Source organism: Hesperophylax consimilis, chromosome 5 (genome assembly GCF_061612785.1).
Source record: "Hesperophylax consimilis isolate HC1 chromosome 5, BYU_Hcon_1.0, whole genome shotgun sequence".
Lineage (NCBI taxonomy): Eukaryota > Metazoa > Arthropoda > Insecta > Trichoptera > Limnephilidae > Hesperophylax > Hesperophylax consimilis.
In genome coordinates this window covers 17,276,803-17,293,723 of record NC_142840.1, presented here as the reverse complement: position 1 = coordinate 17,293,723, position 16,921 = coordinate 17,276,803, and the positions used below count along the sequence as shown (strand labels likewise).

Here is a 16,921-nt window from a genome sequence, read left to right as displayed (position 1 = left end):
GAGGCCATCCGCCAGCGATACTTCTCTCTCAGACGAGACGGAATAAGATCCCTAATTATATCGCGGCGACTCATCGTTAAATATATCAGGGGCCGGCTCTGCCGAGTGATACTCGAAGCCACCGACATAAAGATATTGTCTACCTATTTACTAAACTAACTTGGTCTAGGCTGGCTTTTAAAAACTATATACTAAGCGGAACACGGTAGAATAAACTATTATCCCAAGATTCCTACTTCAAAATTTTAAATATACATACCTATTATAAGACAAAAACATTAATGAAATCCTGCGCGATGGGTTCAGTTTACATGATTTTCCTATATCTTACAGCTAACTTAGAAAATTAAATGTACAAAATAAAAGTAGTATGTAAAAAATACACGTAACCCAGAAGAATAAAAATAGATTTTAATTATCTACCAGAAATAAATAGCGTCAAAAACATAAAGTGTTATAAAAAAAGTTTAACATTGGATAAGTTCTAATGATAAAGCTTTTGTAAGCCCTCAACCAAACGTCATGTCATAGACAGAATTAGTACTCTGTACAAACTTGTTGTTTTGTGATTATATAGTATTGTATATGGAAGCAATGTTGGTAAATTAAAATAATGTATTTTATGTTGGAACTTACGAGTATTTGCTATATTTTAGGTAAACCATAGACAAAATGTATAAAATAAGTAGCTAAATATTCTGCCTTAATACATGTAGGTGTAATTTTAAATAAAAGGTATGATATATTATACCCTGTCCTCATTTATTTATTACTGTTTTTATTAGACATACTAATTTCGGTTTTCTGTGCGTTAGTTCTGCGTGAAATCTGGCTGAATAAACTCAAATTTGCTTTGAATTAAAATGTCATTTTCAAAATTGGAACTGATTGTGTGAAGAATTCAGACAAGTGCGTACATGTCATACGTATGTAACATGTATTGTATTTTTTAACAAGTAAATTATTAAAATTTTGTATTCTATAAATGAAATCTGCATTTCTCTTCTTTCAATTTCTTACGGTTAAACTTCACACAAGTAAAGTAAGATTTTGTTATTTTTCAAGGGTCTGCGCTTTTTCTATTTTCAAGCAAGCGTTATTTACTAGTTACTAAATATCATTTACTAAAGGTATTCGTATGGTAAATTTGTGATCGTCTCTATAATTTTTTTCAATAAAAAAATAAAATACGTAAGCTTCATAAATCCTACAACAATTATAATATCCCGTAATTTCTCGCGGAACTGTGCCAATCAATATGTATTATAAAAGCAAGTGTACAATGTGCGTGCCGTTAAAACTCAGAAACGAGTCCCGGTACGATCAAGGGAGTTATATGGTGTGGTAGCCCTCTATTCCCCATCCATGAAGAAGGTTCCCGTTTTTACCTGAAGGGAGTGCTTTTCGAGAGATAAGGGCTGGAATTTTCGTCCTCTAGAAATTTCTAGAACAGTACAGAACATTCGAGAGTATTCGAGAGCATTCCATAACATTCCATAACATTCCATAACATTCCAGAACATCCTGGAAGTAAATGACTTGAATCGTCGAGCAACGCCGGGTTGAGCTAGTTAATAAATTAGTTAGTAAATTGTAAAATTGTATTAGCTACAAAGAAAACTTAAACATTTATTCTAATATCTACTTGTTGTGTAAAAAATAATAATACTGTGTAAAAAAATGTTAACCTAAAATGTTACTTCGAAACAGTATGTTTTTCCTGTTCTCTTTCTGTCAAATAATTTTTTTGAGTAAATTAGATATTTTGACAACCTTAAAAGAGAAAGGATACATAAAATAGCACACCTCATATTGTAGATATTATTAATGCTAAACATCTGGCAATAAACAAGCTTTAATGTAGTAGATATTGGAACTAATTTACTTTAGCTGCTTGCCGGCGAAATCATACATTAATACCAATACAATGGCTTTGTTCAGGTTCAGATTGATAGCTAAAAAAATTTGCGGCATAAAAATGTACTTAAGAGGGCCAAAAGTGAATTGTCTAATGATTTGCGACTTTCCATAAATTACCATTTTCATAAAACCTACAATTTGTTGTATGGAAAAAAAAAATATATGCACAAAGCAAAAATACCGGCCTGAATTTGAAGTTGCCTTCTGAAACATTAAAAATAAGTCCCGACACGCCTCGCAATAAGAAACCCATATTCTTCAATATTACCATCGTCTACTGATACTGACACTACCGAGAAGTTTGAAGTAATTTGCAAATTATTTTTAGTGAATGATTCATTAGAAAATTCTGAAGAAGTTTATTTTTGATTTACACAACATTTACTGTTAGTTTTAGACGCGTTTAATAAAAAAAATATGAATAATCAAGGGGTAGAGTTCATGACCCACGTTAGATGACTCGGATTATAAGGAACATTAATGTGAACACATTGGACACACGCGTAAGAATCAGAGCCAACTTATCGAGTAGGCCTTTTTAACCCTTTCAGACCTGAATAAAAATTGGTAGTGGTAGAACATAGAGTTTCATAATTTCATTTGAAAGAACATTAGGACTCAGAGAGCATGTTTCACGTATAATAACAAATCGTACACTGTGTACAAAAAATATAATTTTATTCAATAGATAATAATTAAAAATAAACATTGAAATATGTATTAAAAAATACCGGAAAAAAATTCGGTCGAGATTGAACACAAAAATCACATTTCAAAATATAAAAATGCCTACCGCCTACAATACTATCTAAAATTCAATTTAAAAAATAGCGCACATAGCCAGTCATATACCAGCATTCGAAAAATGAAACCCGTAATTTTTTATTAGCTCTAGATGAGGGGGAAAAATTCTTAAATCTATGTATTTTAAATTATACACACGGTCCGAAAGGGTTATATGGAAGGGAAATATTATTTATGATATTTTTGAGACGTATTGCGAAATAATGTTTCTTCCAATCCCGATCTTACTATGACAGGGTTCCAACCGCCGTTAAAATTTACACTGATATCCAGCATCAAAAATACCGTAGCAGTATAACACCTAATTACTGGGGTGTAGGTGCTGTGATGTACATTATAATATTTACATAGCCATAAAAAAATCATGAATAAAGTAAAAAAAAATAAACATAAAATGCAATTTTATTTATTTAATCATTGAAGACAATATAAGCGATTATCAAACGAAAAATTGAAACAGAAACATCAGAAAAAGATTCGGTTGCATCTAGAAATTAAACCCAGGGCCTAAGCCTTTTAAGTTTGATTATATTAAGTTACTACAATACATATATATTTACTTATTAAATCAATTTATTAGTTAGAACTTTGGTCTCAGTATAGTCTGGCATGATATCATGTATTATGGTTAAAGACGAGGGAAATACTTTATAACATGTATAAATATATATGGGCGTGTGTAATATAGAATAATTTGTTCCCGCTACACACGGAAGCTATACAATACGCGCATGGCTGAGGGGGAGCTCACTATAGGCCAATCAATAAAGAGTTTGAGGTATGCAAAAATTCCCCCGTCGATGAAATTTTTGCAGTCACGTGGAGTATCATTTAGGGATGACAAATGACAAGAGATCCAACAAAATATTTAACGGGAAGTTAGTTATTTTTAGCAAAAACTGAAAAAAAATTATAACTCTCGCTGGAAAAGTATTTCTTTCGAGAACTCTTCACATATTGTTAGTATTAATTAATATCCACCTGATTAAATAGAAATCCAACAATATTTTTGTAGGGAAAGTGTTTTTTTTAAAAGAGATTTGTTTTTTAATTCTATTGTTACCGGGAAAATTATTCCCTCCAATTTTTGATCACGGAGTGTCTTTATATTGGTGTTTGCTTTATTTAATCAAGAGATCCAACATTTTTTTCTTTTGGAACATGCTTTTTTGATATCAGTCAAAAATATCGCTCCGGAAAAATCACCCGTCCAATTTTTTTACGCCAAGTTGATGGGATAGATATGTAAAAACGATTTCTGCAAAGATCCAACAAAATTTTGAACGGCAACCTATTTTTTAAAATTAATTTCGAACGCACGCTCATTTCGCGTGATTTTTTGATAAACGGGAGCCCGCGGGGTAAGGGGAGGGGTGGGACTAGTCGCACGGGGGGCAAGCGAGCCGTTCGGCGCGAGATATAGCTGACCGCTGCCCGCCGAGTAAGCCGCGGTGGGGACTTGGGGAGGGGTGAGAAGCCGACTTGATGTTTTTTGTGTTTGGTTGTCCGAAAATGTGAAAAATGCATTGAATATTATACCTCAATGGAAGAATGAATGTTTTAAACAAAATCTGTTTCTATTACTGTAAAGGTGTTTTATAGTAACCATAGAATTAAATTAAATTTTACTAGTGGTTTATATGCGAAGTGCAATATAAACAAACTCAATATATATTTTTAAATTATTGTGGCATTGTAAATGAGGTTGTTTCATAATTCTCAAATTCTCAATAAAAAGCAACACAAACAGGCATTTCCGAAAGCGTTGTTAAAACCAATGAAAGAGACGTAAAGCTTCTATAATATCAATTTTAATTTTAAAATACTTGCATAATATGATGTTATTTTAACCAATTCATTATTTTGACAACTGCCTATTTATGTGACAGAAAATTAAATGGGTGTAGTTAGTGTGGAATAATAATATTAATTATAAGACATTATAGGTAACTACAATACAATGACAACAATTGGGATCAGTTCTTATTTTTAACGTTTTATTGTTGAATCTAAATCTATTATAGTATGAAAAAAAGTTTTACACCTTAAAAACATTACTCTGCGAAACTAAAATTAGAGATCATTTACTAACTGACCAAAAAATAAAACAAAAATACAATAAAATAAGGTACAAAGGTTGATATTATTTTTGTTATTATAGAAACAGAAGATAGAAAAAATATAGAAATAGAACTACATTTTAAAATACACATTTTTTTCACAATAAGATCATAAGAAATATTTTCATACTATCTAGAATCTAGATAAAACAAATAACATGTCCCACATAATGTGTTAATTGCGAGGAAAAAAATTAAATTAGCTGTTAATATTAAAAAAAAATCTGTGTTTCAAAAAAGGTTTGTTGAATTAATTCGGATGAAATAATTACGCTGCAAACTTGGATTTTTTTGAAGAAGATGGTTGTTCACTTTGCAAATCATTTTCACTACTATTGTCATAATTTAAAATATTGATGCCAATGTATTTAAGAAAACATATGGGAGGGGATCGAATAATAGGCTTGACTATGGGAAACGGCGGACTAATGACCGAGCCTTTCCACGCGGTGGCTTCGGTTAGTACCAGACATGGGCAGATTCATTCACAATAATGAATCAATTCATTCTTATTCACCTGGTCAAGTGAACTAATTCATCGAATTTATTCATTTAATTCCTTGATTCGACACTTCATTTTGGTTTTGTACCTAGATTGCTCACATTTAGGAAACTTAAAGAAAGCAATAATGAACCATTTTTTCGCATTCACATAAATGTGTTCGTTTTGAAAAAAACATTTTAAATAAACACACAAAAAATATCAAATATAGGGATTTATTTTGTACATTGCAGAAGTACATTTATAACTTTACTTAGAAAACCTGTATTTGTAAGCTTTACACTTTATAGCACAGAGTTCTTAAAGCGAGGAGAGCTTTGGAGTAACTTTAGTAAAAAACAATATGTCGTTACACAAAATAAACATATTACAAACTTTATAATAAATATGTTATTTTACGAACAAAAATAAAAAGTAATTTTACAAGTCACTAATAAAATCGTTGAGATGGGTGCCGCAAAGGACACGGAGGGCGCAGGGCGCTGGACCTGGAGAGGAATAGTCGGATGTTTATTTTTTAACTCCCATTTCTAAATTGTGGAGCAATGCATCCCTCCATCTACTTCAGAAAAGTAACACCAAAGTTCGATCCTTTTTCTGGAAGACATCTTGGCTATTCAATATGTTGCTTTTTCCTATAAAAAACGACAAACATCATTAAACAATACCAAAAATAAAAAGTCCCACTCGATTTTTCTTTTTTTTGCATAGAAATTTTTTGCTGGCAAACTGAATCCCGGAATAAAAATTATTATTATCTTTCTTCGTAAAACTATCTACATATTTACTCCAAAATTAGGTAAAATATATTATTTTAGGGGCAATGAGATACGTTCTTAAAGAAATTATAAGAACTACATTATTATTATCCCACTTTTGTATATCCGACCCGTTCACCTGGAATAAGCTTGAAATAAATATATATTATATTTATTTATTTTAATGTTTGCAGGTACTTGCCTCAATGGTAATTTTAAATCCATGCGCCAAATAAAAACTGATTGAAAGTCTGAAATTGAGTGGCATACAATTCAGTACAAAAATACAGAAATCAAAACATATTACTTGTTATCATCACACATAATTCGACAGTCAACTGATCTCGTTTTACGTCTACAAGTAGGCAGGTACATAAAAAACATACTTATAGGAACAATAACGTAAACATCGTTTTGTTTCTAGGCGTATTGCAATAATTTTCGTACGTGGAAGGGAGAAGAATATAGGAGATACTTTCGCTTTTTTACTAGGATTCAGATTTATTTTGTTTGGTTGGTATTTCCAGCAAATGACATATTACTTTGTAGTTGCTTTGAAATCTCGCGAACAAATGTAATATGGCGTTATGATTTTGGTTGACGACCGGTGTATTATCGTATATGTGAAATAATTAAAACGAAATAAAAATTTGAAGTGTATATTTTTTTAGGTTTTCCTTAACATTAAGAGTCACTTTTAGTAATAATATAACTAAATTCAAGTATCAATTCAAATAAACATTCCATATTTACCGTGAAGCGGAATTCCAAATTTACCAAATTTTACCAAATCAAATCAAATTTACCAAAGTGTGTTATGTTTTGTTATGAATTAAATTATTAATAAAAATGTATTTTAATTATCGTTGAATGTGCCAACCCTTATCATAAAGCAACATTTTTTTATGGTTTTTACCCGGTTTCAGGGCAAATATCAATTCGTTTCAGAATTGTGTTATTAATTATTAACTTATTAACTGCCAACTTTATTTTCGATTTTAATAGAAGTATTGTCATGTTTTTTTTTCTTTTCAATGTAACTATGTAAAAAAAGTTTTTTGAAAAGTGTAATCAATTTATTGATAAAATTGATGAGTTCAGATTCTTTTTCGAATAAAAATGGAATTTACAAAAAGTCCATATTGGATTTATTAATCCATAAGGAATTGTGGTTTTAAAAGCTCGAATCGAAAGCAGATATACGAAGCGTTGTCAATAAACCATGCAATTTGCCCTTTGTTAATTTTACACAGACTCTAGAAGCGGCCGTCAAACGCGTAGCGTAGTCCCGAATGGAACTAGCCCTACCCCTCCCCTTACCCCGCGGGCAGCGGTCAGCTATATCCCGCGCCGAACGGCTCGCTATCCCCCCGTGCGACTAGCCCCACCCCTCCCCTTACCCCGCGGGCTCCCGTTCATCAAAAAATCACGCGAAATGAGCGTGCGTTCGAAATTAATTTAAAAAAATAGGTTGCCGTTCAAAATTTTGTTGGATCTTTGCAGAAATCGTTTTTACATAGCTATCCCATCAACTTGGCGTAAAAAAATTGGACGGGTGATTTTCCCGGAGCGATATTTTTGACTGATATCAAAAAAGCATGTTCCAAAAGAAAAAAATGTTGGATCTCTTGATTAAATAAAGCAAACACCAATATAAAGACACTCCGTGATCAAAAATTGGAAGGAATAATTTTCCCGGTAACAATAGAATTAAAAAACAAATCTCTTTAAAAAAAACACTTTCCCTACAAAAATATTGTTGGATTTCTATTTAATCAGGTGGATATTAATTAATACTAACAATATGTGAAGAGTTCTCGAAAGAAATACTTTTCCAGCGAGAGTTATAATTTTTTTTCAGTTTTTGCTAAAAATAACTAATTTCCCGTTATATATTTTGTTGGATCTCTTGTCATTCGTCATCCCTAAATGATACTCCACGTGACTGCAAAAATTTCATCGACGGGGGAATTAATGCTTGGGTTAGCCTCATTTTGAACCTTTATTGACTGGCCTACTAGCCCTGCACGGTCTGGCAGGAGAGAAGGAAATCACAACATATCGTTCGGCTAGCAGATCGAGGAAAATAATCCAAGCCACGCCCACACATATATTACTACTCGCCTGTGACGACCGTATTGGATTGTACGACGAGCGACATCTTGAGATAAGCCACGCTGCCATACATGTTCGTATAATATTCCACGTGTGTAACGGCCTGTATACGTTATAATACTAATTGTCGAAAGCCTAAGACACATTATGCTATGCGCATAACGCAAAATTTGGACGTGGCCTATACCTATTATAAGTTGAGATGTCACACTACGCTATAATCTTCCTCAAGAGAAGGGGTCAGATCAACTTAGGAACTGCTGCGGAATATCATTTCTTTGTATAGGATCTGTCACATTCACAGATGACAGAAGTGTGATCATCAAATTTATCTGACCCCTCTCCTCCTACGGCAGTCGCTTAATTTTTAAATATAGCCTGGCTAGCAAATCACGGCGCATCATCGTCGCCACGCCCACACTTGTAACACATCATCTATAAGGTGTAACAGGTCTGTATGGGATTATATGGAGAGCGATATGGAGTTATACAAACGCTTGGATGCGTATAGCGTAATCCTTCACCCCCTTTACGGTTGGTATAATATTACAGAAAAGTAACTGGCAACGTGAAACAGTTAATGTTATCCCGTGGGATACTCTTGATGCTTGGGAGTTTATTGGTTACTGGCCGAATCTAACTAAGCGCTGTCTCCGCTCTGAAGGGTTCTATCGCGGAAAATAAAACAAAGAATACATCGGAGACAGGCGGGATCTTTAAATACTCCTCTCGGAATAGCTCAGACCCTCGCCCTTCCCGCTCCCGGAGAAGGGGGATAAACCCACATGTCACCGGCAGGCGCTAAGGTAACCAACCAACTTTCATCGCAAGCAAGCAACCAACCAAACAGCACGGTCACCAAGCACCGTGTCACCCAGTCACCATCTTAGTCAACTAGGTATAATAAGTTCCTATAGCCGATTTCATCCCGGTCGGTCGATTTTCCCCTGGCCCGGTACCACAAGCTAAGGTAGCTTCCATTGCAACCGAAACAGTGTCAAAGCATTGAGGTATATAGATAGAGCCAGCTTTGCAGCAATGGGCCACGCATATCGGATCATTTTCCGATGTGAGATATCACGGGCATCAGTCGGTTACAAGCGCTCGCCGGGCACAGGTCTCCGGCGATAACTTCAAAATGATGACATGCACGCTGATATATTGTACAAGTCTTACCGGAAAATATAAGGAAAGCAATGTTATAACCTTTCATTGGTAAGTACGGTTTAACCATCAGTAGTTTTGTAAATTGACTTATTAATGTTAAAAACTCGTGGAGCATTTGCGAGGCGGCGCTCGGCTGCCGGTCACCTTCGACTCGTTCGCTGAGTTCGTTCGCGTTCGGAAAGATTCGGGCGACATCGACAGCCGCCACAACCCCCTTCCTACTTCCCGCACAGGAACAATACTTAACACTGATATTGCAAGGAATGTAGACTCTATTTATATTTAACTCAATAAGTCACAATCTTTTACTGTACTGAACAGCTTAGTTCGTAAATCATCTGTCCATAAATAATATTTCACAATTCTAAGAAAAATTTATTAATCCAAATTAATGATCGGTATAAAAATGTAAAGGTAACTTTAACAGTAATAATTATCGTGGTCATTCAGATCTCTACAGGAAATCAAATAAACTAAAATAAGACACAAAAATGTTTTATCGATGAATCAAATCAATCTGTTACGACACAACAATTAAATGGTGTAACATTAATTTTATATTGCTAGGATAAGTCGGTAGGCCATGAAAACATTAGACCCATAATAATCCAGGAACTTGCGGAGATTATATTTCGTAATTTATATGTTATTTTCTTTACGACAGAGAAGGTCCATTAACTTAACCATCCTGCATCGAGATGCCATTTTGAGATGAAATGTATCATATTTTTGCCCTGAGATGGGAATCGAACCCGTAACCTCCCGACCGAAATTCAAACGCGTATACACTATTACGTTACGAAAGCTGTATGTGACAGTTTACGAAACCTTGCAATATTTGTTTGAGTAAATTTAACTTAACTAACTAACGGACAGAGGAGGACGAACCGCCCAGCAACTCGGTCTTGGCACACACTCCTTGCCTCATCCATATTCATACATCGTCTCATACTCACTCTTCTGTAATTCTGATAATGCCACGTCTTCCTCGGGCGTCCCTGTCTTCTTCTACCATTCACATTCATATGCGTCATATATTCTCCTTGAACTTTTTTCTTCGTCCATTCGATCTACATACCCAAACCACCAAAGCGTCTCATTCTTAACATTACTTAAAATTTAACTTTCAAATGAAATAATAGTAACTCTTGTGTTTTATTCTGCTTCCCTTCTGATGCTGATGCAATAATATAATAATAATAAGATTTATTCCAGAATGTATGCAGGGGTAGTGCAATGCAATACAGTCTATATTTATAATACACAACATTAATAATAAGTTTCCTCTAGAAAAAAACTCATCTATTTCTCGTTAGCAATTAGATATAAACTACCATCGAATAAATAATACCTACATAGGTACTGACACATTGTGTTAAGGATATTCTTAAACATAGCACGAAGTATCATGAAAAGGAAAACGTTTTTCCCGAAGTCATGTTTGCGTAAGAATTACGTTTTGTGAGAAGGATAATATAATAAATACCTCTTAGGTAAAGTGTTAATAAAACTTGGGGTTTCTCAATGATTCATAACACTAATAATATGTGTGACCAATATTCATATGCTTTGCCAAAAAGATTAACGATCGAAACATTTTTTTAATCATATTTATTACATTACTACATTATTTGAGTGATGTATTATTAAGGTACATGCAATGAATTAAATTGGATATATTTGCTGACTGCTTTTGAGTCATAGATCCGCCCCTGTCACCGGGCCAATGGGACGACGAGTGCTGCAGGACTATTTATCGACAGTTTCTCAGACACTTTCTCGAACAGAATTTTCCAGAGGTCCGTTTTACCCAAAACGATGTTAAAAATACGAATAAACACGATTCTTAATAATTTATGATCAAAGTGAAATATGTAGTTAAAGCCCTCGTTTCTTATTAGGTGGTTTGAATTTAATTCAGTAAACTATTTGTATTACCGACTGAGTGAAATGAAAAATAATGTCTATAAAACTAATAACGACGCGTAAAATAAAATTATTCGGAGGGACAGAAAAAACGTGACCCTGGTGCCATTTTCGGGATTACCTATTTCGGGGGACAAAGTAGTAAATAATTCAGTAGCATCTGCACGTTTGATAGTCAACCAAGGCAATTATATTATCTAAGCGAGAGCATCCACCGTGTTAATGAACAAGTGCAGGGGAATAATCAATCGCTTTGCGGTGTTCCGAGAATTAGGCGGTGGCTGTGTGCTGTGTGCTCGGTGCTGACTGCTGCTGGCTGTACGCTGTATCGCCGTGCTTCTGTAACGCGCGCCGCCCGGACAGAAATAACACTTGGCAAGACGGACTCGGCTCTGTAAACACTGTCACCGTAGGCAGGGTTGCTAGTTGATATCGCTATACTAGTGCTACAAGCAGCAGACGAACAATTTCATTAATTTCAAAACGGTTCAATGACCCAAAATTGGCCAATCACGATTTTCGCAATACGAGTTGAATGATGTCCGATTACTGAAAGAATAATAGTTTCAGGAACTAGACATCGGGTGGTAGAGAAATCCGTTAGTTAATTATTCCCTTTCTTCTCCCTCGCTTCTAAATTCTAAACTTCTCAATGTCATTAAATTATCGAAGATTCGTTCGAACAGAGATGCAAGTACGCTTCCTTCGGAGGCGGATAGATATGCGCAAAGGTAAACCTTCAATCTCAATGCTCGGCGGGGTATTTGATGCTATCTGTCTGAATCTCAGTGATTGATGGATATCGAAATTATAAGTCTTCCTCGGAATCAACATTTCACAAGGAAATCTCACGGAATATTGTAAATTCATTCAAATTGTTTTGAAGGCTAACGAGTTTAATGCTCACAGAATACAATATTTCCTATTAATGTTACGACACATCCGTTAGCCTTATAGCCAAGTGGTAACAACCATTCTCTGTTGCGTTGAAATTATGAATTAAAAGCAACAGAATTCAAAACATGTGGAGTCGTTAGTGTTCACCTTTTCATGGAATCCCCAATACTGAGACAAAATAAATAATACTTAAAAGAATCGAAACTGGCTGTAACAATCAGAGAGCGTGTCTGATAAGATCTCGTCATAAGATACGTCGGTAGACAAAGATGCTAGCAAACTGCCCTATTAAGTTTAGCAGTATCATAAGCCCACGTACGAGTTAGGACTCACGTTCTCCGTCGGAGTACGCCAGCCAAACAGAGTGCACACACTTTTCTGAACGGAATACCCCACAAAGAAGTTCAGATTGTCGACTAATTTACATTTATATAATAGTATTAGTTTGTATTATGGGTAGAATTAGAGAAATGTTTGCAACTTCAAGGCAGAAAAACGACAGAAAATAATAATTCATTCAATACTTCATTAATTAATTGCACAGAACATGAATTATTAGTCGGAGATAAATGATTAATTTAATTTAGCTATACAAGAGCTGATTGATTTTAATAAAATTTAATCAATACGTAGACAAGAGCTGATTGATTTTAATAAAATTCATGTGATTTTTATGAAAATTTGGCAGCCCTTTAAAATGGTCAAGATTTTTTTTAAATTACGTAATTTTTCGCGGCCCGTCAAAGACAGCATCGCCGGTCGAGATTACGAACGTGAGGCAATAAGGAATGATGATGAGCCGCCCACTGTCAATTGTTCCAAGTTTGCTCGCGTTGACCGATGACAGTGATGACTCGAGATGCCCCCCAAACACCCATAAACACTTCGGTTAGATTTGTTGACCAAACGTTAACAAGTGTCAATCAATCAATTGTTCCGATTGCATTCGCCCGTAAAATGCTTCTCTCAAAGATTCATCTAATTCTAATTAAATCTATTACTAGTGACTATAATAGAATGGCAAATAAAGTAATCAGCTTGGTGCAAGCTCTAGTTGCTTTTTTTTTTAAACTTCCGATTTAGTTGTCCGGGTTAAGTCTTCCCCAAAGGAAAAACTTAACCCTTCCACTCACTTTTCCACAAATGATCAGCTAGTCAATCAACACTATGTAAGTGCATTATATAAGTAAAATAAATACAAAACAATACAAGAACAACAACACGTCAAATCACCAGATATCAAATGGGAAAAAAAAAATTCACCGTCTCCAGATATTTTCATATCAGAGGGTTCGGCTCGGTAGAACTTCTAACAGGGCCTATAAATCCTACTGATTTATAGGCCATGATGATGATTTGATTTATTGATTTATGATGGTTAGTATTACGGGAGATAGTTCTGTGAACAGTAGACCCTGCGATTTGGTAGTATTACGGGAGATAGTTCTGTGAACAGTAGACCCTACGATTTGGTAGTATTACGGGAGATAGTTCTGTGAACAGTAGACCCTACGATTTGGTAGTATTACGGGAGATAGTTCTGTGAACATTAGACCCTACGATTTGGCAGCTTGTAACGTTCATGCGAACTCTGGCAGAGTAAAAAGGTACTATCCAATATGACTACCTTCTTGACAGGATTGACCGGACACGGAACACAGAAAAAAAATTACAGACAGACGAAATGCAAAGTGCTCGAGTTAAAACAGGGCTTGGCTCTCAGTCAATTAGCACTTGGGTAATTTTTTAAATTTAAATTACGATAAATTAACTTTCTCCGGTTAGTTGAAAATAAAATCGAATATATGCCTAACTTAGGACAATAAGAAATTGCAGCAACGTGGAACCAAGCATAATAAACGCTCACGGGCCAAGTGATTGAATATTTAGCTACTTAATACCTACCTGCATAAGTTCGAGACATGAAATATATTTTTTAAATGACATATTCGCTTCATATTATATTCGCTCTGTATCCCTGGTAACACTCCGGGTACACCTACCTGTACTTTTATTTTGCGTAGGTACTTTAGAAGTATGGTTTATATGACGGAATTTATTATTATTACACTGTGTTGGTGTTTCCATCTTATGTCGTTGAAAGGTGAAGACAATTTTTTAGGTGAATTAAATATGCTTGTGATTTCTTATACCTACACAAAGCAAGGCTTACAGAGTTCACGTTGGATATTAAATTTTGTTTGTACTCAATGTCCCCTGAATAAATAAAATAAAATATAACATAATTAAGTTCTAAGGTTTCAAGCATAAATTTCACTGGATATGAACTAGTAATTGAAGTAGAATTGTAAGTAGGTACTCCAATTCTCAAGTTTGTACGGTTCTAGCTTCTCTTATAATAACGTAAATATTTTTAGAAGCACCTAGCTACCTGTCCAATGATAGATATAAATATACAAGTTAACTGAAGTCAAGCCACAGAAGTTTATTATGCTAAAGTTATAAGTGTTATAAGTTATAATAAATCCCTAATGCTGGGTTCCCACCTTATCTATTGTAGGTACTTGTATGGTCTATTTCATAGAACGAAAGTGAAGTTGATTCAAATTCGGGTTTCTATCGCATAGAAAGAAGACTAGAAGATCTATTTCATAGATTCTAAATAGATAGATCATAGAATAGGTGAGGTGGGATCCCAAATGAAATCATCAAATAAAATGCAAAGAAGATAATCGTACGGGAACGACGGCATTATTTACTATTTTAAACCTACGCGAATTTAATCGAAGAAAAAGTGTAGCTGTTAAATCGGAAAGAAATATCAACCAATATATTAGTTTTCTCCACAAAATAAATTTCAACAATATCATCATTTATTACTTTTTCAATACCTATATCAGTGTAAAAAATAAATACACTTAGGTAGTGGGGAACTACAAAGATACGAAAATAAAATGATAAATGAATTATTTACAATAAATTTTAATACATTATGGACATTTGCGAAAATGTTTATTCCTTTATAAAAATATCAGATTTTATCACACAGAGTACGAAAAATGGAAATAATAATAACACGGGTGGTTTTGCACACTAAATAATTTGGTGCCTAATCTTCTAATTCCAAAAATTATTATTCACGGTTGATTTATTTTTCTTTAACAAAAAAAAAACAAGAAAATCTTGAGGAAATTTTCATGAACTATTTTGGAGGGAAAACTTAATATGTATATTTTGACGATCATAATACAATCTCTTGTCGGAATTATCAATGTATCATATTAATCATTCGCTGAGAAATTATACTTTTATAAATATAGCTTATCGAATGCACAATTATAAATAACCAAAAATTTTAGATACCAAAAAAAACTTTATATAGCGGCGGAAAATCTAATGCCGATTACTTTGACGAATGGGGGTGAAGCATTTTAATTCGAATAATATTAAAATAGCCCTAACACGAAGATTTGATCAAAATTTAAAAAAAAAACTGTTATGCTGATTTAGATCAACAAAATACGTAAATATATTTTGCATCAAATACAAAAGCACATATTTAAAAAAAAAAATAAAACCTCTAGGTAGAATAAAATTCGAAAATGTTAACTTACATTTTGGGTAAAATTTTGAATAATCACAATCCATTTTAACTGGTTAAATTTGTATGCACTTATTAATACACCTTGAACAAATTTGCCGGAATAAACATAATTCACACGATATCATCTGAGACATTTGTCAATATAAACACAAAAAACGTCAAAACTGACAAACCCGCACGTAAGAAACACCACAGAATTTTGCACACAATTGCCCGACTAGAGAGATTTTATGTCACTGGCATGGTTCTAAATAATTGCACACAAACACTGCAACGAAAACATTGTATATTTGATTCGAGTTCGGCGATAATCCTCGAAAGAACCGCTCAAGCAACGCTCACTGCTCACCGTCACCCGCTCTCCTATTCAAACATCGGCATTGTGGCCGCCGGAAGTTACACTAGCAAACATGACAAGTATGTAAAATATTGGTGGATCGCGATCGCATTGTTGGCATTCTCGGCTTGGATTTCCTCAAATCAGTTATCGTAATGTATGAAAATATACTGAATTGTAATGGTACTTACCGATTTAGAACTTTGAAGCCAATATATGGGGTAATTCTTGAATAACGACAGTGTTTTGTCCGTAAATATGAAGAGTTAAACTGTTATTGGTATGCCAAGAATGGCACAAAGAATCCAGACAACGCACACGACGAATGCGCACCTCGTTTGCGCATATGCTGACACAACTTCTCATAGGCGAAGCCAGTTTGTCCACCCGTTCACCCGCACCGCCCCGAAACGCTCACGTGTACAGTGTGCTTGTGTGAAACTGGTCAAACATGTAACACGCCATACACACACTTAAACATCTCGCGACACAACACAGCCGCCATATCTACCTCTACCTGGCACACGGAACAACCAACCGGATAACGGCTTTGGTGAACACCTTGAAACGGCGATGCTAGCGCCGCCATTAGGCAGTTTCGATAAATTATTTTAGTGCTGTACGCAATTCTTTAAAAAAAGTATTCAACTTAACTTCACAGATGCCGTTAATACTTAGAGCGGGAAAATATTAATATTTTAAATTTTTCTTTCATTCTAGCTCAAAATAATAATTATTACAATAAAATCAAACCAACAGTAGATAAAAATTAGGATTTTCATTGCTTTTAAGTTGGCGGTATGAATAAAA

At 34.4% G+C, this 16,921-nt stretch overlaps 1 protein-coding gene across 4 annotated transcripts in view; it reads right to left on the bottom strand.

The window, feature by feature from the left end:
* Positions 1-16,238, bottom strand: part of sd (TEA domain transcription factor 1 homolog scalloped) — a 158,784-nt gene extending 142,546 nt beyond the window's left edge. Inside the window, exon 1 of one of the 4 annotated variants that reach the window (XM_089631660.1) lies at positions 15,785-16,238. In XM_089631660.1, coding sequence (XP_089487786.1) covers positions 15,785-15,818 — 34 coding nt within the window. In that variant the 5' untranslated portion in view covers positions 15,819-16,238. The remainder of the gene's footprint in view (positions 1-15,784) is intronic. The other 3 variants (XM_089631661.1, XM_089631662.1, XM_089631663.1) reach the window with 3 other exon arrangements.
* Positions 16,239-16,921: the final 683 nt, after the last annotated feature.